At 45.9% G+C, this 24361-nt stretch overlaps 1 protein-coding gene across 4 annotated transcripts in view; it reads right to left on the bottom strand.

Moving 5' to 3' along the window:
* Positions 1 to 18316: 18316 nt before the first annotated feature.
* chd1 (chromodomain helicase DNA binding protein 1) overlaps positions 18317 to 24361 on the bottom strand; it is a 258853-nt gene continuing 252808 nt past the window's right edge. For 3 of the 4 annotated variants that reach the window (XM_038805194.1, XM_038805195.1, XM_038805192.1), the window contains one exon: positions 20212 to 20596. In XM_038805194.1, the coding sequence (XP_038661122.1) occupies positions 20212 to 20596 (385 nt within the window). Of the gene's footprint in view, positions 20597 to 24361 lie in introns of all 4 variants that reach the window. The other variant, XM_038805193.1, reaches the window with a different exon arrangement.

Genomic DNA, 24361 nt, shown 5'->3' with positions numbered 1-24361 from the left:
GCTGGGATTTGGTTTGATTGGCTGTGGGCCAACGAATTGTCCCAGAAAATTTACTTTGCCCGGTAGCAGTTGGTGATGGGTTTCTGTCCCGGTGGATAATTTTCATAGCCCCAAAGAGTTCCAGTTTGGCTCCTGGAAGCAAGGAAACAAGAACTCTCCATATTTTCTTCAGAAAGATAGGGTGCTGTATGCTTGAAACTGCAGAGAACCTGAATGAAGCTACAGGAAACCCATTGCTGGCTGTAAACAAAGACCAGGGGCTGGATTCTCCGGTCAGTGACGCCGAAATCACGTTCGGCGACCGGCCGGAGAATCCTATTTCCTGACCGAAGCGGGGTTGGCGCAGCTTTGGCGATGCTCCGCTCCCTCCAAAGTAGCATACTTGCAGAGTACACCAGGCCTGAGGCCTCCCCCCTGATGATCCACCAATGCTCCTGACTGGCCGAGTTCCTGACGGCGCAGGACACGTGTGGTCTCATCATTCGGGAACTTAGCGTGATGGCTGCTGACTCAGTCCAGCGCCACCACAATCGGGGGAATGGGCAGATCCGTGGGCAGGGGGAGACATTATTTGGGGCTGGGGGCGCACGAGCCGGCCAAAGGAGGGGACTATTTCGTGGGCCGGGTCTGCAAGTGGCATCTGCCATGAAGCACAGCGCGGCTGCTGCCGTGCACATGCGCAGCCACGCACCCGGCAATTCTCCGGGATGTATCGCAGCTAGAGTCGGGTGTTCTACGCTGCCTTCCTGCTAGCCCCCAGCAAAACAAGGAATCGGTGGCCGTTTTGCGCCAGTTTTCCTGATGTAAAATGCCACCGTTCCCATGCCGGCATGAGGACATAGCTCCAGAATCGGAGACTCCAGCCCCAGGTCTCTTTCTCCAGAAAGGCTGTGAGAGCTGTATTTCTGAAACTACCGCAGCCTGAATGAAACTACAGTAAAAGCCTCAAACTGAGAGCAAAGTTGGAAGAGGGGTACGATGCTGAAAACCACCATCTGAAACAAAGACTCCTTTTACTTCAGTTTTTTTTTTAACCCCTTCCCCTTATGTCTGCGTGGGGGGGGGGGGGCAAGTTTAAGTGGGGAATTAGATAATATTTATTGGTTAATTCACTTGTGTTGTGACTTTGGATCAAGTGGGGCTGAAATTGACCACGCACTCGCCCAGAAGAATGCAACATAATTTGGGGATTGGGTCTGGGATATTTTTTTTAAAGTCACCAGGTTTGTAGTGATATCACAGGATGGCCCTAGAAGCTGCTGAGAGGTTTCTTCAGGCGGTCAACTTGTAAGCTAGTCAAATTGACTGGGGTATGAAAAATAGAGGTTCCAGCTAGAGCCAGGAAGGTGGAGATAACTGACGCGATTGCTCAGCATTTAAAGTTGAAAGAGATGCTGGAAACACAGGAGAGCCCTCAAAGTAGTGTAGCATCAAGGACATTTTCTGGTGGGGAAATTGAACTGGAGAGAATGTGGTTTCAGTTCAAGGATGGAATGGCGATGAAGCGAAGAGAAACAGAGATGGAAATGAGGGGGTTGTAATCACAGAAAGGAAAAAGCAAAAGAGAGACTTCCAACTTAAGGCACTGGAAATTAGAGAGGATCTGCCAGAATTTGGAGGGGAGCTAAATCTTACAACGGAATCCAATGTTTACATTTATACAGCCCTGCCAGAATTTGAAGAGAGGTAGGTAGAAACCTTTTAAGGGCTTTTGAGAAAATAGCAACCCCAATGTAGTGGCCAAAAGAAAAGTGGACATTACTCATGCAGAGTAAATTGACGAGGCAGCACAGGCAGTTTATGCCTCCCTGTCAGTACAGGTATGTAAGAATTATGACAAAATAAAGGCTATTCTGGGTGCATATGCATATAGGCAAAAGTTTCGGAATCCAAGGAGACAGCCGGGATTTAGCACACCGGGCTAAATCACTGGCTTTTAAAGCAGACCAAGGCAGGCCAGCAGCACGGTTCAATTCCTGTACCAGCCTCCCTGAACAGGTGCCAGAATGTGGTGACTAGGGGCTTTTCACAGTAACTCCATTGAAGCCTACTTGTGACAATAAGCGATTTTCATTTCATTTTCATTTTCATGTCGAGTTTGAAAGGGTTAAGCAGAACAATTTTGATAGATGGTACGAGCATTGGGAGTTGCAACTAACTGTGAGGCTCTAAGGGAGGTCATTCACTGACAGGAATTTAAGAATTCCCTACCTTCCATAATAAGAACCCATATTGACAGCTCGCTTTTACCTACTTCCCAAAATTCACAAAAAGGACTGTCCCAGCAGGCCCATTGCGTCAGCATGCTCTTGTCTCACCAAATTTATCTCCTCTTATCTTGACTCCATCCTCACTCCTCTGGTCCATTCCCTCCCTAAATGCATCTGGGATCCTTCTGATGCCCTGCTTCATACTGACAATTTCCAGTTTGCGGGCCCTAACCGCATTCTATTCACCATGGATGTGCAATCCGTCTACACCTCCATCCCACACCAGGATGGCCTGAGAGCTCTTCTCTTTCTCGAAAAGAGACCCGGACAATTCCCATCCACCACCACTCTCCTCCGCCTGGCTGAACAAATTCTTTCTCTCAACAACTTCTCCTTTAACTCATCCCATTTTCTCCAAATCAAAAGTGCAGCAATGGGTACTTCCGCATGGGTCCTAGCTACGCTTTCATTTTTATGGGGTATGTGGAACATTCCTTGTTCCAGGCCTACCTGGGTCCCCTGCCACAACTTCTTTACCGATACATTGATGATTATTTTGGTGAAGCGTCATACTCTTGTCCGGACCTGGAGAAATTCATCAACTTTGCTTCCAGTTTCCACCCCTCCATCACTTTCACCTGGTCCATCTCAGACACTTCCCTTCTCTTCCTTGACCTTTCTGTCTCCATTTCTGGCAATAGACTATCTACTAATATCTATTACAAACCCACAGCTATCTGGACTACAGCTCTTCACACCCTACATTATGTAAGGATTCCATCCCTTTTCTCAACTCCTTCGCCTCCGTCACATTTGTTCCGATGGTGCCACTTTCCAAAATGGTGCTTTGAAAATGTGTTCCTTCTTCCTCAACCGTAATTTCCCACATACAGTTGTTGACAGGGCCCTCAACAGTGTGCGGTCCATCTCTTGTGCCACTACCCTCGACCCCTCCCCTCATACCCAATACAAGGATAGAGTCCCCCTCGTTCTCACAATTCACCCCACCAGCCTCCGAATGCAAAGCATAATCCTCCGCCATTTTCGCCAATTCCAACGTGATGCCACCACCAAACACATCTTCCCTTCACTCCCTCTGTCAGCATTTCACGGAGACCATTCCCTCCGAGATAATCTAGTCCACTCCTCCACCATACCCAACACCGCTCCCATCACCCAGGGCACCTTCCCATGCAATTGCAGGTGTAAAACCTGCCCCTTTACCTCTTCCATGCTGAACATCCCAGGCCCAAAACACTCATTCCAGGTTAGCAGTGTTTCACTTGCATCTCTTTTAATTTGGCCCATTGCATTCGCTACTCCCCAAGTGGTCTTCTCTATATCGGAGAGACCAAACACAGACAGGTGATCGCTTTGCTGAGCACCTTCGGTCAGTGCGCATTCCTGTTGCTTGTCATTTTAACACAAAACTCTGCTCCCATGCCCACATGTCCTTGGCCTGCTGCAATGTTCCAGCGAAGCTCAACGCACACTGGCGGAACAGCAACTCATCTTCCGGTAAGGCACGGTACAGCTTTTTGTTCTCAACATCGAATTCAACAACTTCAGATGATTAGCTCTACCCCACGTCAACCCCTTTGTTTTCATTCTATTTCATTTTAACTGTCTTTTACCATTTCTTTCTTTTTTGTCTTTCTTTTCTCTATATTCCCGCCTTATCTTATCCCCCATTTCCTTACCCTTTCTTCCCTTAGCTTCCTCCTCCCCCTCCCCCCACATCTACATCTGTCACAGTTTACCCTCTGATGTTAGTTTCTCTGCTGTTTGGCCTTTCACACCTTTTGTTCTTCCAACGGCCTGCCATTAGCACTCTTTCCCCTTGGTTTCTGTGGCTATTAGCACTCTGTTCCCTTGGTTTCTGTGGCTATGACTCATCTTATATTCTCTCAACCCAAAGTATAAATGTTTCCCACTTTCTCTGATTTTTAGCTTTGACAAAGGATCATCTGGACTTGAAACATTAGCTCCTTTCTCTCCCTACAGATGCTTCCAGACATGCTGAGATTTTCCAACATTTTCTCTTTGGTTTCAGATTTCAGCAACTGCAGTAATTTGCTTTTATTAGGCAGGAGAAGGCCTTTGACCATGTGGAGTGGAGCTACCTCTTCAAGATCTTGGGGTGATTTGGATTTGGTCCTACTTTTATTTTCTGAGTGAAACTGCTATATAATGCCACCACGGCTAGTGTCCGGACCAGTGGTGTGAGCTCAGGAAATTTCCGACTACATCGGTATGATACAGGGATTCCCACTGTCTCCACTATTGTTCGCACTAGCGCTTGAACCATTGGCCATTGCACTTAAATCGTCAGGGGAATGGAAAGGTGTTCGGGATGGGGGAGGAGGGTTGAGGAACATAGAGCGTCCCTTTATGCAGACAATTTGTTGTTGTACATTTCTGATCCTCTCACAGGTATGGGAGAAATTATGAAACTATTGAAAAAATTTAGATCCTTTTCAGAGTATCGATTGAATATGAGCAAGAGTGAAATGTTCCTGGTAAATTCCATGGGTAAGAGGACAGATCTAGGCGGCTGCCTTTTAAGCTGGCCCAAGACGCAGTTTAGGTATTTAGGGATTCAGGTGGCGCCGATTGGACACTGTTGCACAAGTTGAACTTGACCAGTCTGGTGGAAGAGGCGAAGGGGAACCTGAGGAGGTGGGATGCACTCCCACTAACTTTGGCTAATAGAGTGCACATGGTCAAAATTAACATTTTGCCAAGGTTTCTATTCATGTTTCAGAGACTTCCGATCTTCCTTTTTCACTTGTTTCACTTGGGTTGATAGACTGCCTTTGTTAGGATGGGAAAGACTCCTAGGATTAGCCGAGGGGACGACAATGAAGTGGGTTGAACCTGATGTTCTATTATGGGATAACATTCTAATATGATGTTCTATTCCGGATAACATTCGGAAAGTGCAAAGATGGTTTGAGGAGCTGGGTGGGGCCGGATAGAGGAGGCCTCTTGCGTAGGGTCGTGTATAAAGATGTTGGTTCTCCATTCTCCCCGGCCAGACTCTCAATGAGCCCTTTGGTAGTGGCATCTTTAAGAATTTGGAACCAGTTTAGACAACATTTTGGACTGCGACATGTCTTTACTATCTCCAATCTGTGATAATCCTAGGTTTTCACCATCAAGGCGTGAATCACTCCGGCGTCGGGCCGCCCCAAAGGTGCCGGAAGTCTCTGCACCTTTGAGGGGCTAGGCCCGCACCAGAGTGGTTGGCGCTCCACTGGCTGGCGGGAACGGCCATTGGCGCCACGCCAGCCGGGGCTGAAGGGACTTCTGATTCTTTCATATCGGCTGAATTCCAGCTCAGCAGCTGCTCCTAGAAATTCAAACTTGTTCAAAACAAGAATGTTCACTTCATGGACTTCACATTTTAGTTGGATATTTTGGGTTTTACACCATTTATATATTGCAGAGGGTGAGGTTCCCCAGCTAGTCGTGAGGTGGTTAACGTGCCCTCCAATGTTCCCTTCCATTTCATTCTTCCTGCTGATGGCAGATTCAAAAACCAAGGAATGATGACAGGATTCAGAGTGCCTAATTTCCTGACGCAGGAACACACCTGTTTTATCCGATGTATACTGACTTTTACAGCGAACAGATCAGCAAAGGCTGTTGATGGGTCACTCCTGGAGGCTATAGCGGGTTAGAACATCAAGAGATTTTTGTTCAGGGAGTTGAAAAAGAGTTTTACTCTGAAACTAATGTGCATGCTTTGGAAATGCTGGCAGCTGCCATTGGACATATAAAGGAAAACATTCATCGATTTATATTTACACTCAAATTGTACACACAGGCAAAGATACCAACAAATAAAGGTGGTGTGAAAGTAGTTTATAGGAGGTGTTTGATATTGCTAGTGATTTATTAACATGTTTAAACCAAATTACTTTCAAATATGTTCAGATTATATTTATTACCAGACTACAGCTGCCATGAAATATAAGTTTGATAAGGGAAAGGTAGTTATATCTCCAACAACAAAATAAAAAGCTCTGACAGGACGATGCCTGGGATGTTGAGAGCAGTTCTGGGTGCTATATTTTAGAAAGGTGTATTGGTCTTGGAAGGAGCACAGCACAGATTTCTCAGAATGATAACTGCACTCCATGAAGGTTGTATTCCCCGGAATTTAAGGTAGATGAGTGTAGGGGGGGGGGGGGGGGGGTGCTGTGGGGAGATGCAGTTTGATTGAAATTTAAGATATTAAGTGGAAATGAAAAGGGAATTAGAAACTATTTCTGCTGGTTGGGACAGCTATGGTTGGTCTAAAAATTAGACATAGTAAAAAGTCTTACCAGTGAATCACCTGATGAAAGAGCTGCGCTCCGAAAACTAGTGATTCAAAACAAACCTGTTGGACTTTAACCTGCTGTTGTAAGACTTCTTACTGTGCTCACCCCAGTCCGATGTCGGCATTTCCACATCATGATTAAAAATTAGAGGCAGACTCTTCAAGAGTGGAGTCAGGAAACTTTGACATGCAAAGGGCGATAGAAGTTTGGAACTCTCATCCATTAACAGCAATCAACGCGAGATCAATTGTTAGCCTTAAAGTGAGATTGCTAGATTTTTGTTAATCAAAGGTATTAAGCCAAAGGGATACGAAGCAAAAGCAGTTATATGGAGCTGGGCCACAAATCAACGCTGGTCACATTACGGAACAGGATCGAGGAGCTAAATTGCCTCATCCTGTTACTATGTTCCACTAATGACCATTCACTTTATACGTCACAGGGTCCTCTATGCATCTAACCCATTTGTCTTGATAAGTTACTGCTCAAAGACAATTACTTGCATATTCATATTAAAATATTTACTATCACTCTTTTGGAGCAAGTACATGTTCAAATGAGTAAATATTCGTAAGTGTTGGATTACAGAACCATTTTAGAATCATTATGTGATCAAAAGCCGAAAATATTTGCAAAAGTACTTACAGATCAACTAGGCTCCATCGAATCTATTGATGACTGAACATTTGGAGTGCCACCTTGTGGTGATTGTTGGAAACCACAACCTTGTCACACAGACGAGAGAGCTGAATATGTCTAACTTTATTAATACGAACGGTAAGTTAAAAAAAATCTTAGGATACAAATAACTGAGCACTTACAGTCCTTCTGTCATTCAACATACAACAGAATTGTTCACACTACTCAAATAAATTTATCTGGTGTCTGTTTTTATGATTTAACAAACGTTTGTCTCCAAATATTCTTGTTGTTTGCTTTGGCATATGTTTATAACTGAATTTACAACTCAGTTGTGAGCAATAACTCAAGAGAATTATTTTTCCCTATTTGAAGCATGTGCCATTATCAGCTTAGAAATAAATGAGCCCTGGAAAATTTATTTTCCAGAAATGTCTCAGAAATAAGTTTTGACGCTTGTTTGATGCACACTCCGGCAGTTTAAATGATATATGATTATTTTCCTTGTTTATGTTCCCCCATCCTACAATCTGCAGTTTATAAAACCTGTTTTGTGCCACCCGACCCCTATTTCTTGATTAATCTTACTTTGGCCACTTCCTCTTTTCAGCTTTAATGACATCTTGCGCTGTTCGCCTTTCGCCTCAGGTCAAATGCTTCAACTAAATAGGGAACAGCAATCTGTACCTCAGATGTCGGCTGATGAGGATTGAATTATGTAGGATATCCAGCACAGAAACAGCCATTCGGCCCAATCAATCCATACTGGTATGTATGCTCCCATCTTCCCTCATTTAAATCTATCACAATTACCTATTCTCCCTCATATATTTGTCTAGCTGCTCCTTAAATGAATCTACAGTATTAAAGCACTCCCTATGGTAGCAAGTTCCACATTCTCACCACTCTTTGGGGAAAGTTGTTTCTTCTGAATTCTCTGTTGCATTTCTTGATGACGATCTCATATTATGGTCTTTTGTTATGCTCTTTCCCACAAGTGGACACATTCTCTCTGTATCCACTTTATTTAAACACTTGATAATTTAAAGACTTCTATCAGGTCACTCCTCAGCCTTCCTTTTCAATAAAAAAAAGAGACGCGGCCTATACCCATTCATTTCTGGCATCGCCCTTATAAATCTTCTCTACACCCCTCGTTCAGTGCCTCTACGTTTTCTGATATGGCAACAAGAGCTGCCCAAAGTACTCCTAGTGTTGTCTAACCAAGGTCTGGTACTAGATTAGCGTAACTTTCCTACTTTTCAATTGTATCCCTCTAGAAATGAAGCCTAGTGTTTGGATTGATTATTCCCTTGTTAACCTGTGGCACAATATTTAGTGATTGGAAATGGAATCCAACAATGAGCATAAAATCTTTTGAAATTCACCTGCCATAAAAATCTTCCAAGACTTTAACTATCATATCATTAGAATTGTCAAGGTATATTCAACATGTCAAAGGTAGTAAGTAATACAGTGCATTGGGTCATCAGCCCCATACATATTAAGATGAATTTGTTTTCACATATATTATTAAAAATTCCAAAGCACTTCACTGAATCTTGCCTGATCTGGGCAAGTTGCATGATGCATTATTTTCACACATCTGACTTGCAAGTCTGAATCCAGTTGCAATTGAGTTAACATTATTAGCACAGTGGATGAATACTACAGAAATACATAATTATTGTCTCCCATTCAGTGCTCACCTGTTTCGGAGGCAGTGAGGTACTGCAGGTCATAATCTTTGTAGAAAGTTAAAGTGGTAAACCAGGACTGCTATGTTGTGACCACCCCCCCCCCTCCCGCCCTCCCGCCCCCCCGCCCCCCCCTCCCGCCCCCCCTCCCGCCCCCCCTCCCGCCCCCCCCCGCCCCCCCCCTCCCGCCCCCCCCTCCCGCCCCCCCCCCCTCCCGCCCCCCCTCCCGCCCCCCCCTCCCGCCCCCCCTCACATTTATTCTTGAAATGACAAGCTTTGAGCAAAGACTCAGGTGGCAATAGAGAGGAGGTCACCACCTTTCACCCAATACTTTAATAACCTCATTTAAAGCCACATATTTTCTTTGCATTTGCAGGGTCAGATATATGAATTGAGATTCCCAAGAGCTTTCTTGTATGTCTTGTCAGATACATCTTGTGATTTATAGCACTCTTGGTAACATGCTTGTATTTAGGAGATATAGGACAAGGTTATTCAAACACAGGCGTTTTACAAGACTCCTAACGCTGACACTCAGATTGACAAAGGAATTCTCCAGGATAAAACCCTACAGTGATCCTAAAATAATTGTTATAGTACATCCCCCTGTATCTGTAACTTCTTTCATTTATTTTTAAGTTGAAATTTTTAACCTGGTAGAAATATTTTCAGAATTTGAGGTTGGAGCATTGAATCTTGCCTATTAAGTTGCTATTTCTATTTTCTTTAACTGCATCCTTCACGTTCTGCTGCTTAATAATATTTATGCACTGAAGCAGATTTAGATATTTCAGCACTCTTATTTCATGATAGTTTGCCAACACAAAAAAAACCATCTTTCAAATTCACAGACTCCAAACGTTCTATCCTTGGGGTAATGCAGTTTTACAATCATATTTTTTTGAAGATTGTTTTTATTATCGATAAAACTAGTATCCTGATGGTAAACATAGATCGCACAATCAAGAAACAACATTCGATTTAGAATAATGAGTGTTGATAAGACTTCTGGTGGTGGCTATGAGGGAGTAAGTCCCGCACTTGGTGGCTTTCGCTCCGGTCAGACTTTAAGACCTTTCCCCTGACGTTTTGGAACTTTTGAGCACTGGAGTGAAAAGCAATAGCACTCTAGATCTGAATCCATACAGAGTTGCATGGACTTAAGGAGCAGAAGGGAGCGAAAACAGGCGAAGAAGGGGCTGAACAAAGGTGGTGTGGAAGATCAAGTGAGAGGAAAGATGGCCGATGAACGGACCATGGAAAGGGCGGTCCAGACAGCACTAGACAACATGCTGAAGGTCTTGAAAGTGAGCTTCGCAGCACTGAAGCGGGATAATTGGAACCGCTCCAGAAAGCGGTGGAGCGACTGGACCAGAGGCTGGACGCTCAGGATAAGAAGGTCCAGGCGCTGGAGAAGACAGTGGAAGTGCAGGCGGATTTCCAAACGGTAGCGGACGTGGAAATTAGAAAGTTGAAGGAGCAGCAATCAAGGCTGATGGACAAGCTGGAGGACGTGGAAAACATGTCTCGCCGGCAGAATCTGAGAATCATTGGGCTCCCGGAGGGGGCCGAGGGAGTGGATGTGGCAGACATGCTGCAGAAGCTGGTGGGGGATGATTTCTTCCCGCGTCCGTTGGAGCTGGACAGGGCACACAGAGTGCAGGCGAGGCAGCCGCGAGGGGGGGGGGGGGGGGGGGGGGGGGATGGTGGTCAGGTTCCATAGGTTCGTGGACAAGGAGCAGGTTCTGCAGTGGGCCAAGAGCACAAAGAGCTGCTCATGGAACAACAGTGTCCTGTGCATCTACCAGGATCTGAGCCAGGAGGTGGCCAGAAGGAGGGCAGCCCACAGACAAATTAAAGAGATCCTGTTTAAAAAGGTCAAGTTCGGGCTACTTTTCCCGGCGCGGCTTTGGGTCACACGCCGGGAACAGCAACATTATTTTGACGACCCGGAGGAAGCGATGGACTTCGCTAAGGGGCATGGACTGGTACCGAACTGAGGACCCATGGACTCAAGTTAGAGTGTACTAAGGGATGTCTGCAGTTGTTCACAGATTGCCCTTTGTGTTAGCGATGTCGTTCGGCATGCTGTTTTACTTAAAATTGGGGGTGTTCTTGTGTTTGTGTTTGCCTGTTTGAAAGTTTGAAAGTTAAAGCCAAAGTTATAGTTAAAGTTTAAGTTATTGGGTGCTGGGGGGTTGTTCGGGTTCTTTTGCTATTTTTCTAGGAATGTTGGGAGGGGGGTGGGTGGTAGCGCCCACCTCATTACAGTACACAGTTTGAATTGAACTATTATGGGGACGAGCTTTGTTCTTTGTTTGTTTTCTCTCTGTTTCGGTCCCAGAGCGATTGCTCGAACAGGGCTGTTCTGGGGAGATGGTGTTGATAGGCGGGGCGGGCGGGGGGGGGGGGGGGGGGGGGGGGGGGAGTGGGGGACAATAGGTGGGAGACATGGTGGCGCCAGAGTTGAGAGCCACCAGGCTAGCTGCTTTGAGCTAGTCAACGGGAGCGAGGTGGGGGGGGGTGTATACAGCCAGTGTAGGGCAGGGGTTAGGTTACAAGGGGTTGTTGCTGGGGGGGGGAAATGATCTGCTGACGAGGGAGGGAACTGAACCAGGTAACAGGGGTGGTAAATTTCTTATGGTCCAGGGCAAGCTTGAGGGGGTGAGGGTGGTCCTAGTGAATGTTTACGTTCCAAACTGGGATGATGTGGATTTCATCAAACGGCTGCTGGGGAAAATCCCCGACTTGGATTCATACAAGTTGATTATGGGTGGGGACTTTAATACAGCCCTCGATCCCGACCTGGACCGGTCGTGCTCCAGAATGGGCAGGGTCCCGGCCATGGCAAGGGAACTGAGAGGGTTCATGGAACAAATGGGGGGGTAGACCCCTGGAGAATCAGCCGGCCGACGGGGAAGGAGTTCTCGTTCTATTCACATGTTCACAGGGTTTATTCTCGTATTGACTTCTTTAATATGATTAGGGACTGTTTGGAGGGGGTGAGGGATACAGAATACTCAGCGATCACTATTTCGGACCATACTCCACATTGGGTCGACCTGCTGGTCTGCAAAGAAAGTTATCAGCGCCCACAATGGAGGTTGGAGGTGGGTTTGTTGACAGAGGAGAGGGTGTGTGAGAGAGTGGGGAAATGCATGCAGGACTACCTGCAGGTCAACGATACAGGGGAAGTCTCAGCAGCGGTGCTCTGGGAGGCGCAGAAGGCGGAGGTGAGAGGGGAACTGATCTCAATCCGAGCCCATAGGGACAGAACGGATAGGGCAGAGATGGACAGACTGGTGCAGGAGATGATACAGACGGATAGGGAATATGTGGAGTCCCCGAGGGCAGAGCTACTTAGGGAATGACAGAGACTGCAGGCGGAGCCGGGGGCGCTATCCACTGGGAAGGCAGCAGAGCAGCTCAGAAAAGCCAGGGGCGCGGTGTATGAGTATGGGGAGAAAGCCAGCAGAATGCTTGCACAGCAACTTAGGAAGAGGGAGGCAGCCAGGGAAATAGGGACGGTAGTGGACGGGGCAGGGAACTGGGTTGGAGACCCGGCAGGATTGAACAGGGTATTCAGGGACTTTTACAGTAAGTTGTATACCTTGGAACCCCCCACGGTACCGGAGGGGATGAGGTGCTTCTTAGATGGGCTGACCTTCCCAAAGGTGGGCAGGGGGATGGTACAGGGGCTGGGGGCCCCAATTCGAGCTGAAGAACTAATGGGGCGCCTGAAAGCCATGCAGTCGGGTAAAGCCCCGGGGCCGGACGGGTATCCAGTGGAGTTCTACAAAAAGGTCTCGGGTATAGTGGGGCCGGTGCTGGTTAGGGTGTTTAACGAGGCGAGGGACAATGGGGTGCTACCCCCGACGATGCCGCAAGCCACCATCTCGCTCATATTAAAACGGGATAAAGATCCGGAAGCTTGTGGGTCCTATAGGCCAATCTCCCTGATTAATGTGGACACTAAACTGCTGGCCAAGATCCTGGCATCCAGAATCGAAGACTGCGTACCGGACGAGATTGTGGAGGACCAAAGGGGGTTTGTAAAGGGCAGGCAGCTGGTAGCCAATCTAAGAAAGCTACTCAATGTGATTATGATGCCCCCGGAGGGCAGAGAGGTGGAGGTAGTGGTGGCAATGGATGCCAAAAAGGCTTTTGACCGGGTGGAGTGGACTATTTATGGGAGGTGATGGGACGGTTTGGGTTTGGAAAAGGCTTTGTGGACTGGGTTAATCTGCTATATCAGGCCCCGGAGGCTAGTCTAAGGATGAACAGGACGACATTGGAGTATTTTAGACTACACCGCGGGACAAGACAGGGATGCCCCCTCTCTCCACTGCTGTTTGCATTGGCCTACAGTTCATCCTCTGATGTTAGTTTCCCTGCTGTTTGACCTTTCACATCTTTTGTCCTCTCTGGGGACTGCCATTAGCACTCTTTCCCCTTGGTATCTGTGGCCATTAGCACCTGGTTTCCCTGGGTTTCTGTGGCTATGACTCATCTTTCATTCTCACTCCACAGTATAAATATTTCCCACTGTCTCTGTCTGTTAGCTTTGACAAAGAGTCATCGGACTCGAAACGTTAGCTCTTTTCTCTCCCTACAGATGCTGCCAGACTTGCTGAGATTTTCCAGCATTTTCCCTTTCGTGCTACCGTTTAGGCTGGTTGGGGAAAGTTTTAGGTATTTAGGGATACAAGTGGCACGTGACTGGGGCAAGATGCATAAGTTGAACTTGTCTAGGCTGGTGGAACAAATGAGGAGCGAGTTTCGGAGGTGGGATGCGCTCCTGCCGTCACTAGTGGGGAAGAGTACAGACAGTGAAGGTGACGATCATCCAGAGATTCCTGTTTATTTTTCAGTGTCTCCCTATTTTTATTCCACGGTCCTTCTTTAAAAGAATCAATAAAATCAACCTGGGATTTGTTTGGGCAGGGAAGTTCCCACGGGTAAAGAGGGGATACTGGAACGGAACCGTAGTGAGGGGGGACTGGCGTTGCCGAACCTCAGCAACTACTACTGGGCGGCTAACAGAGCCATGATAAGGAAATGGATGGTGGGTACGGGGTTGGTTTGGGAGCGGGTGGAGGCTGCTTCATGCAGGCACCAGCTTGGAAGCCCTGCTCCCCTGCCGGCCAGGTACTCCACCAGCCCTATAGTGGTGGAAACTCTGCGGATTTGGGGCCAATGGAGGAAGCATGCGAGGGAAGTGGGAGTGTCGGTCTGGTCCTCAATATGTGACAACCACCGATTTGTCCCGGGGAAGATGGATGGCGGGTTTCGAGCGTGGCGGAGGGTGGGAAGGATGGGCGACTTGTTCCTGGAAGGGAGCTTCGCGAACATGAGGGCACTGGAGGAGAAGTTCGGGCTGGCGAGGGGGAATGACCTTCGGTACTTGCAGGTGCGGGATTTCGTACGTAGACAGGTCCCGTCCTTTACACGCCTTCCACCAAGGGGGGATCCAAGACAGGGTAGTTTCCAGGGGTGAGGTAGGAGAGGGGAAGAGTCTTGGATATTTATAAGGAGCTTACGGGAGTGGAGGACACAGGGACCGAGGAAGTGAAAGTCAAGTGGGAAGAGGGGCTTGGTGGGAGGCGTATGGGCAGACGCTCTGAGGAGGGTAAATGCAACCGCAACATGTGCCAGGCTCGGCCTGATTCAGTTCAAGGTAGTTCACCAGGCCCACATGACGGTGGCCCGGATGAGCAAATTCTTTCGGCTGGAGGACAAATGTGCTAGATGTGGGGGAGGACCAGTGACCCATGTCCACATGTTCTGGGCGTGTCCAAAACTCAGGGGATACTGGCAGGGATTTGCAGACGTCATATCCCAGGTATTGAAAACAAGGGTGGCGATGAGTCTAGAGGTGGCGATTTGTGGGGTGTCGGAAGACCCGGGAGCACACGAGGGGATAGAGGCTGACGTTGTGGCCTTTGATTCCGATAGCCCGGCGACAAATACTGTTGGCCTGGAGAGACTCAAAGCCCCCAAAGACCAAAGTATGGCTGTTGGACATGGCAAGCTTTCTCGGCTTGGAAAAAATCAAGTTCACCTTACAGGGATCACTATCAGGGTTCACCCGGAGGTGGCAACCATTCATCAACTTCTTCGCGGGGGACTAATAGTCAGCGGGGGGGGGGGGGGGGGGGGAGATGTAGAATAATGTAGAATAGGGGGAACAATAGGTGGGTCTATTTGCAAGAGAGGTACTGTTATTTGCACTATGTTTTTTGTAATTGGTGTCTGCACACTAATGTATATTGTTACTGTTTACAATGCCAAAAAATACCTCAATAAAATTGTCTGTTTAAAAAAAAGTGTTGATAAAAATGTAGAGGTAGAGATTTCCCCAATGTTGTATTGGGATTTCTGCATTTAAAACTGGGGGTGTCCTTAAATATATGGATAACATGACCCTAGCACACAAGACATGAATTCTAGCCTAGAATTATGGAAGTATCCAATAAATCATGTCTGAATTTTAAAATGTACATTTGTTTCATGTAAATGTGCAATTTTCAAGTATACATCAAAATATGTGGTTTGGAATTATGAAAAATTCTGTTTTTAATTATTTATCCTTCCACCTTATTGTTTGGGTCCTTTCATAGCAGACAGAACATACCAGCAATGCACACTCACTGTCTTTCTGGGCAGCACGGTAGCACAAGTGGATAGCAATGTGGCTTCACAGCGCCAGGGTCCCAGGTTTGATTCCTTGCTGGGTCACTGCCTGTGTGGAGTCTGCACGTTCTCCACGTATCTGCGTGGGTTTCCTCCGGGAGCTCCTGTTTCCTCCCACAGTCCAAAGACGTGCAGGTTAAGTGGATTGGCCATGATAAATTGCCCTTAGTGACCAAAAAGGTTAGGAGGGGTTATTGGGGATAGGGTGGAAGTGAGGGCTTAAGTGGGTCGGTGCACACTTGATGGGCTGAATGGCCGCCTCCTGCACCGTATGTTCTATGTACTACTTTATACCCCTGCCGTTCATTTCCCGTAAGGGTCTGGGATAAAATACCTAAACCCAAAGCCCCTCATTGACTGTTTCACCAAACAATGCAGTCCTGAGGCTTGGAGCACATCAGGAGTGATGCATTGGAAGTCTAATATCTCTTCATCCATACTGCATCAGTATTAATGAGCCAGCTAGCAAATTGTATTATTTACTTTAAAGGAAGATAGTTTGTGACGTGTTAAAAAAACCACTCCTGTTTTAGCTATGTCAACATCATAGACTAACATTTCTATGGGTAGTGCTAGCTAAAGCAGGCATGACCTGCTGGGACATAATCCTCATAACGAAAACAATGGAAATAATCTAAAGAAAGATCTTGAAGATTTCAAGTGATGGGGCTGAGACTATTTTCTTTGCCATGTTGTTCCATTGTGGGATTGTTCCTGGGAGGAAATATTGCTTGATGCACTGTCTCTGAAACAAACGGTTTTTGTAGTTTGTGTGGATGTCTACCTGGTGTTGTCATTGACGGAGGGGACTGGCCACTCATTTTTGTTAATTCCCACCATTTAGTCCATATTTTATCGAACATGGTCCGACTATTCTTTTAGAATTAGAGCCAAGCAGTCACAGAAAGACAGAGACAAAATAAGCCAGAGAAGTTAACAAAAGACATGGGCCCGAGTGAAATTGCACAGACATCCAGCACTAGTTCGACATCATCTCACACTTCTGCAATATCTCGGTCGGCAGGCGTGCCAAAGAGTCTGCACCTTGCCCACTGACAGTCAAACAGGTAATTTAACCCATTGAGGGACCAATTAAACACAATTTTACATAGTCTGCTTTTACGGTTGGCCGTGCATGGATTGGTCAAGCAGCCTTTAAGTTTTAGCGTCAACCTCATTTCAGGGTGGAATTAACTGTCCGAGTTGAAATCAAATTTTAAAAAAGGTATGTAAAGTACTGAACTGCACTGTGGGCTCAAAACACAAAAGGTCAGTTTAGTCAAGTCAAAGCTTTGCTAGCATCAGCAAAGCTCTCAAAATGACTTAAACCAAAGGAGGACTTGCAACAGAGAAAGTAATAATACTGAGCTTTATTGACAGTAAATGTGGTGCTTTCTCCCTGCTTTTGAGATATCACGGTATCACAGATAACAAAGCGGAGTCAAGCTGACTTCAAGTGTGACCTTTAAATGAGGCCTCTGGGGAATGGCAAGGTGGTGGCCAGTGATGGAATTGAAAACCAATTAAAGAGACTGAAAAAGCAGGCTTTACTTTATATGACGCAGGGTAATAGCAAAATAAAAATAAGGTTTGACTAGGGGCTGACTTAGCTCACTGGGCTAAATCACTGGCTTTTAAAGCAGACCAAGCAGGCCAGCAGCACGGTTCGATTCCCGTATCAGCCTCCCTGGACAGGTGCCGGAATGTGGCGACTAGGGGCTTTTCACAGTAACTTCATTGAAGCCTACTTGTGACAATAAGCGATTTTCATTTTCATATAAAGAAAGGTTTCAAGGAACCATCAGTGGTTAGAACAATTTTGCAAGTTGCTCAGAGGAGGCGCGCGGAGGTTTTCATTATTGGATTGCTCATCGAGACAGACCTCGGCACACAGGGGAACTAAGCAACCGGTTTAATAAAGGTGTATTGTCATTGGTGAAACTTTATCCAAGTTTCATGTCAGTTTTATCCAGAGTAGAGATAAAGGAACCGTTAATAAATTAAAATAATAATCTTTTATTGTCACAAGTATGAAGTTACTGTGAAAAGTCCCTAGTCGCCACATTCCGGCTCCTGTTCGGGTAAGCCGGTACGGAATTGAACCCACGCTGCTGGCCTTGTTTTGCATTACAAACCAGCTGTCTAGCCCACTGAACTAAACCGGCCCATAAGCCAGATTGAGGGTCTTATAAGTTCGGCTAGTACGTTTCATCTCTGGATCTGGCTGTACTGTGGTTGAACTCATTGCTGCACGGACACTAAACATACAGCATTGAAGGAATGCTACAGCATCAAAAGTACTTATGTTAAGTTAGGATTTCTGTAATGTGGTGTCATTCTGGCATACACCCATTTAATTATACCTCAAGGCTTAGAATAATTATCATATGATTAGGTGATTCCACAAAAAATCCAACCGATGCTTAATGAAACATCACCTCCCAGTTCCTCTGCTAATCAAACCCAATATTGTGGCTTGACCCAAACAATAACAGCAAGAACTGAATCAATCTAACCGATTTTACAGCCGACAAAATGCTTCAATTATCAATGAGAATACTAGCACTGAGTAAAACCAAGAATGGACTAGACAATCCGAGAACGTCTGAATAAAAAAAATTCTACCTTTGTACCTTACATTACTCTATAAAATATCATTGTTTTGAGGATAGCAAAACTGTAATTACTTCAACATGTTTACTGATGAACATACTTTGAAAGCAGTATGTTTTTGTAAGTATTCAATGGCTTCAGGATATGGATTATTTATTGGTTCAGTCTATTGTCACATAACACAAGACACAAGTAGAGTTCGAAGCACATCTGTAGTGCTCAGCAGTTACCCACCCTTTCAAACAATACCCAAGGACAAGGAGAAAAAAATTTGGTCTCAACATTTAATACATCATCAGAATCCTTTGATTGAGGTACAACCTTCCCATGTTTTATTCTATACCATAATTATGTTATGTAATAGAATATCATTTATCCAGCCCTTTAACAACACAGTAATGCAACTATTTTACGGAACTACAAAAATACTTTTTGTGCCCAAGTAAAAGAACGGCGTCGATCATTTCTCCTTGAACATTTCCTTGAACATACTTAGAGGGTGGGAAATATGAGATTGAATGGCATAGATCACAGATTTTTCAGATCACAATATATTTGCATATAAAATTATATGTACATCTCTATAACAGTTCTGTGTAATTATTTATTCACAGTTATGTTGTCTACTCCATCATCACTTGGCACAGCTATCAATGCTTACCAATTTGAACCACGCATTTGCATGGGAGAGTTACAAAATTACTTTATTAAAAAGTCTTTGATACGTTCTGGCAAAAACAAAGGGGATGGGAAGAGAGATTTATGAATTTGCTGTTTTGTACAAATCTGACATTTTTCTTGCACGGTGAAAAAGATGTCAGAAATCCACACAATTCTCTGTAAATTTAATTTGCAATATATAGTATATATTTACATTGGGGTGCATTATAACAACATCTAGTTTCCCCAGTTTACCAATACATTGGAAATTAATTGAATGCATAGCACATCATTTCATATTATTGCCCATTTGAACAGGGAAAACAAGAATAGGGGTGTCATATCAAATTCAGCTCCACTCAGTTCTTGTTGCAGATGGAATCTTAAGGGGAGGGAGAAGTTGCTGTCTGTTTATAAAATGTATCTCAAACTATAATCTGACATCTTGATTTGTAAGGAATTTCTTTGCACTATTTAGTTATTACAACAATCACAACACTGACTTTTTAAAGTAAATAAACACATCTCAAATACAAGTTATTAATAAAAAAAAGCACTACAGGACTAAATATAATGGAACTGATCTTCCCTTTCCCCTTTTACATTCTAAATAGCAATTTCATCAATGACAATTCTTTAAAAACTGTACTACACGGATTTTATACTCATGATGTGAAGGCCTGAGTTGGTGGGGAAAGGAAAGTTGTCAAAAAAGCCTGAGAAGAAAAAAAGCTCAGATTTGATCCACTAAATTTACAATAATTTACAGTAGAATATCTTCAAAGGCATTACAATTGATCAACAAAAAAATATTTTACAGTTGTAAGTACAGAATTTAAATATTCAAGCTTGCCAAGAACTGGGCAATGTGGTCTCAGTGTAAAATGTAAACAGACTCAGTACAAATAACTTTGGAAGGTGAACCAGAGTCCTCTGCCTTTTGAACAGTCTAAAATTTTACTCCGTTCCCAAGTTCCTGCATAATCTTGTGGTAAAATGGATTTAAATTTGTTGTTCTTCAATGCATAATTCAGATTGATTAGGCTGAAGATGCCCAAATCGGAGAAGATTGAATACTATGATCCAGTGTGTTTGGGGCAGTTTTCCAATATTTGCAGTAGTAAACATGTCCATCTGTGAATTTTTGAAAAAGGAACAAAACATGCCAGAGATTGTAGCACAGTACAGCATTAACCTCAATACAAAAATATTTTCTTCTTGAGTTAACAACCTTGGCGACCTGTAAGGAGGAGTAACAATACTACTGCTTGAGAAGCAGCTCTTGTCTGCACGTTTTAAGTCACATAAGGCATTTAATGTGTTCACTTTTTTATGGCTGCATCGGATGAAGACAAGGCATCACATGCCCTGTTATGTTTTACGGCTGTTCCAGATGTGCTCTGGAGTACTTTTGTGATCAGAGGAGTATTCAAGGGGAGATCTGTGTTCCAATGGTGATCTGGAGTCATAAGGAGACCTTTGGTCCAAGGGAGACCTTGGCCCGCTACCAGATGGCCTGTGGTCCACTGGCCAGTCTGAGTGGTATCTGTAATCCCTAGAGGATTTGTGATGGCCTGAGTATTCTGAACTGGATCGATGATCTGAATGAGATCGATGCTCTGAACTAGATCGGTGATCTGAGTGAGATCTGTGATCTGCATGTGATCTACTCTCCTTTGAACTGGCCTCCAAGCCAGACCGGTGATCACGGGTTCTGTGATCATCAAGTTTTCTGTGCTTGCTTTCGCTGTAGTATCTGTAAAATTGACAAATATAAACAATTAATCCAAGTAAATTTAAGTATAATTATATGGCAGATTACTAAGTCAACAAAGATTTATTGTAGTTTGTGGGACCTTATGTACAATTTGGCTGCTGTGCTTCACTACATAGCAACAGTGATTGCATTTTAAAATATAATTCAATTGCGATGCCCTGATATCACTGTATAAATGCCAGTTTATCATGCAGCCTAGATTCACTCGATGCAAAACTGTAGGTATGAGAACTGGCAGACTATTTTCCCTGAAGCAGGGATGATTATTGGACATTTAATAGATGTGTTATAATTATGAAGGTTTTTGATAGGGTGAATGGGGAAATATTATTCTCTCTGGTTCAGGTGTCACTATGGGGTCATCAATTTGAAATGGCCAGCAAGAGAATTAGGTCAGAATAAATGTTTAGAATCATTAAGTGTGGTGCCACCTGAGGTAGTTGAGGCTAAGGTTTGCATCTTATAAGATAAAAATGCTGGCAATTTCTGGTGGCAGCCATGGAGTAAGTGGTCGCACACAAGGTGGCTCCCGCCTGAGGATATCTTTTTTGGCCATATTGCGGGGTGTTTGGAGGTGAAAACCATGAGAAGAAAGAACTGGTGATTCTCCTTTGGCAGGGAATGTCTCAACCCTATCAAACTAGGAGTGCAACGAGCAAAGAACTACAGTAAGGCCAAGAGGACTTGCATGGCACAAAAGAGGGAAAGATAGCAGAGAGATCTGGGATGCTTTTGCCCGCACAATGGTCAATGGAGCAACTGGATGAGTTTCAGCCGCATAGGAAGGTGACCTTGGAGGATTTAGCTAGGGTGGCAGTGCCAATTCGGGCTGACCTGGGGAGAGTGGAGCAGAGGCTGGAGGTGAAGAATGCGACGCTCCAAAAGGTGGGGGAGTCGGTGGCTGATCATGAAGATCGGACGGTCTCGTGGGAGGCAGAAATGCTGATGATGGCAGAGGGCCAGAAGAAACTGAGAGGGTGGAAGACTTGGAAAACTCCTTGAGGAAGAATCGAACGATTGTGAGGCTGCCTGAAAATATGTGGCTAGGATGTTTGAGAAGTTGGTGGGGGAGGGGATCTGCGACCGATCTACTGAAGTGGATCAGGTGCACAGGTCTCTGACGAGGAAGCCGAAAGCGGGGGAGCTGCCAAGGGTGCTTATTGTGCGGCTGCATCGCTATCTGGATAAAGAGAAGATCCTACAGTGGCCAAATGAGACAAGTGCATATCTGGGAGGGACATGAGGTAGACATCTACCAGGACTTGGGAGCAGAGTAGGCCAAGCGGCGGGCTTGGTTCAGTAAGGTCAAGGCAGCCCTATTTAGGAACAAGGTGCAGTTCTGGGTGTCATACCCTGCTTGTTTGTGGGTCATGCATGTGGGACAGGAACACTACTTTGATATGCTGGAGGAGACGAGTAAGTTCTTAAGGGACCATAAACTGGGGACTTGTGAGAACATAGTATTTTGGGGAAATTCATTGAGAAGCGGACTGGAGGTGCTGTGCTTGTGGAGGATGGGGAACTGTACGTGTGCGCGCCCAGATATAATGTTTAACTTTGCCCACTTTGTTTAATTTTCTGTGTTAAAGCAGAGACTTTTGTATTCCTTTTGTCCTCCTAGCGTTGGGAGCAGTGTTGAATATACATTAAAGTGTGGGGGTGTTGGTGGGTTGTCTGGTCAGGGGGTGACCTCGGGTGCCGCGAGGCTGGGCAGGGTAGGGGAAGTGGCTGGGTGCTACGGTTGGGCAGAAGTTGTTGGTCTCGGGTGGTGGTGGGGATTGGGGGGGGTGGTGGGGATTGGGGGGGGGGGGGGGGGGGGGGTGGGGGAGGGGGGGGGGGGGGGGTGTTGGAGCTCTCTGACCAGGCTGAATGTTAGGGAATTGAATGACCCATTTAAAGGTGGGGGACCAGACAAGGTTGAGGAAAGGGTGGGTGCGGCAAGTGTTTCATTCAGAGTTGGATATGAAGGCAAGGGGGGTAGCGGTGCTGGTGTAAGAGGGTGGCTTTCTCGGAAAGTAATATTGTGGGTGATCCCAAGCATAGGTATGTAATGGTGAGTAGGAGGGTGTAGGGTGCGCCCATGATGCTGGTGAATATATATGCCCCCAATTGGGACAATACAGATTTCATGAAGAGGGTGCTGGCGAAGATCCCAGATTTGGACATGCAGCAGTTGATTATGGGGGGTTGATTTCAACAGTTTACAATTCTAGGGTAGATCAGTCGTGTTTGAAGTTGTCGGATTTGACAAGAGAGTTGTTGGGTAGGGCAGCACGGTGGCACAGTGGATAGTGCTGCTGCCTCACGGCGCCGAGGTCCCAGGTTCGATCGCAGCTCTGGGTCACTGTCCGTGTGGAGTTTGCATATTCTCCCAGTGTTTGCGTGGATTTCGCCCCCACAGCCCAAAAGATGAGCAAGGTAGGTGGATTGGCCACACTAAATTGCCCTTAATAGGAAAAAATGAATTGGGTACACTAAATTTGTATTAAAAAAGAGAGCTGTTGGGGGTTTATGGAGTGGATGGGAGGGGTGGACCGTGACGGTCTGGTAGGCCGAGGGCAACGGAATTTTCAGATTTTCCGCATGGGCACCGGGTGTATTTCTGGATTAATTTTTTTGCCTTGGTCAAAATGTCGCTGGCAGAGGTGGTTGGAACCGAAATTTGTTTATTGTGCTGTTCGATTACATGCTGCACCGGCTGGATCTGCGTGTGGAAAGGCGAGGGGGGGGGTGTTCCAGTGGAGGTTGGATGTGGGGCTGTTGGCTGATAAGGGGGTCTGCAAAAAGATAGGAGGTGCTATGCTCAACTATGTGGAGCTCGATAAGAGTGATGAGGTCTCCGCCTGTGTTGTGGGAGGCGCTGAAGGAAGTGATCAGGGGAGTTTATTTTGATCAGGGAGAAGGTGGAAAGACTTAGATTGATGGAGGCCATTCTGGATGTGGATTGGAGGTACTTGGCAGCCCCTGAGGTGGGGTTTCTGAAGGAGACAAAGAAGCTCCAGATGGAGTTTGAGCTGATGTCTACAGGGAAGGCGGTGGGGCAGCTGCAGCGGGCCAGCGAGGGGGCGGTGTAAGAGTATGGGGGGAAAAGCCAGCAGGATACTTGCGCACCAGTTGAGGCGACAGGCGGCAGCGAGGGGGAATGGGTGGAAAAAATATTCGGGGGGGGGGGGGGGGGGGGGGGGGGGGGGGTAAGGTGGTGACTGCGACTGGGGAGGTAGACAAGGGTATTTGAGGCCTTTTGTCTGGGACTTCATAGTTCTGATTCACCGGTGGGGGATGAGGGCATGGGGTAGTTTTTGTATGATCTGGATTTCAGGTGGTCAAGGAGGGGAAGTCCCCCCCCCCCCCCAATCACAGGGGAAACACAGCCGAAGTTGACGAGCGAAGAAAAGAAAGGGGGGTCCTGAAAAACAGACCAGGGAGGGCACAGGGAGAGGCGGGAGAACACACTTGAGCCAAAGGACGGCAGAATGTAAATAGGGTAAATCAAGGGAAGGACAAGACAAACCTTTCTGTATAGTGCAGTAAATAAATACTGCCAACAATGTACATAACTCTTATAAATTTTGAAAACGCCTATAAAAAGATTTCACAAAATAAAGGAGGTGAAATTTCAGAGGTTGGGAGTCTTAATCTGGCTAGGGTGTGGGCTCGGTGCAGGCTGGGATGGCCCCGGGCCCGGACGGGCTCTCAGCAGAGTTCTATAAAAAATTTGGCAAGGAACTAGGACCCTTACTATTG

The sequence above is a fragment of the Scyliorhinus canicula genome, chromosome 8, assembly GCF_902713615.1.
Source record: "Scyliorhinus canicula chromosome 8, sScyCan1.1, whole genome shotgun sequence".
Classification (NCBI taxonomy): Eukaryota; Metazoa; Chordata; class Chondrichthyes; order Carcharhiniformes; family Scyliorhinidae; genus Scyliorhinus; species Scyliorhinus canicula.
This window is presented reverse-complemented; position numbering and strand designations above follow the sequence as displayed.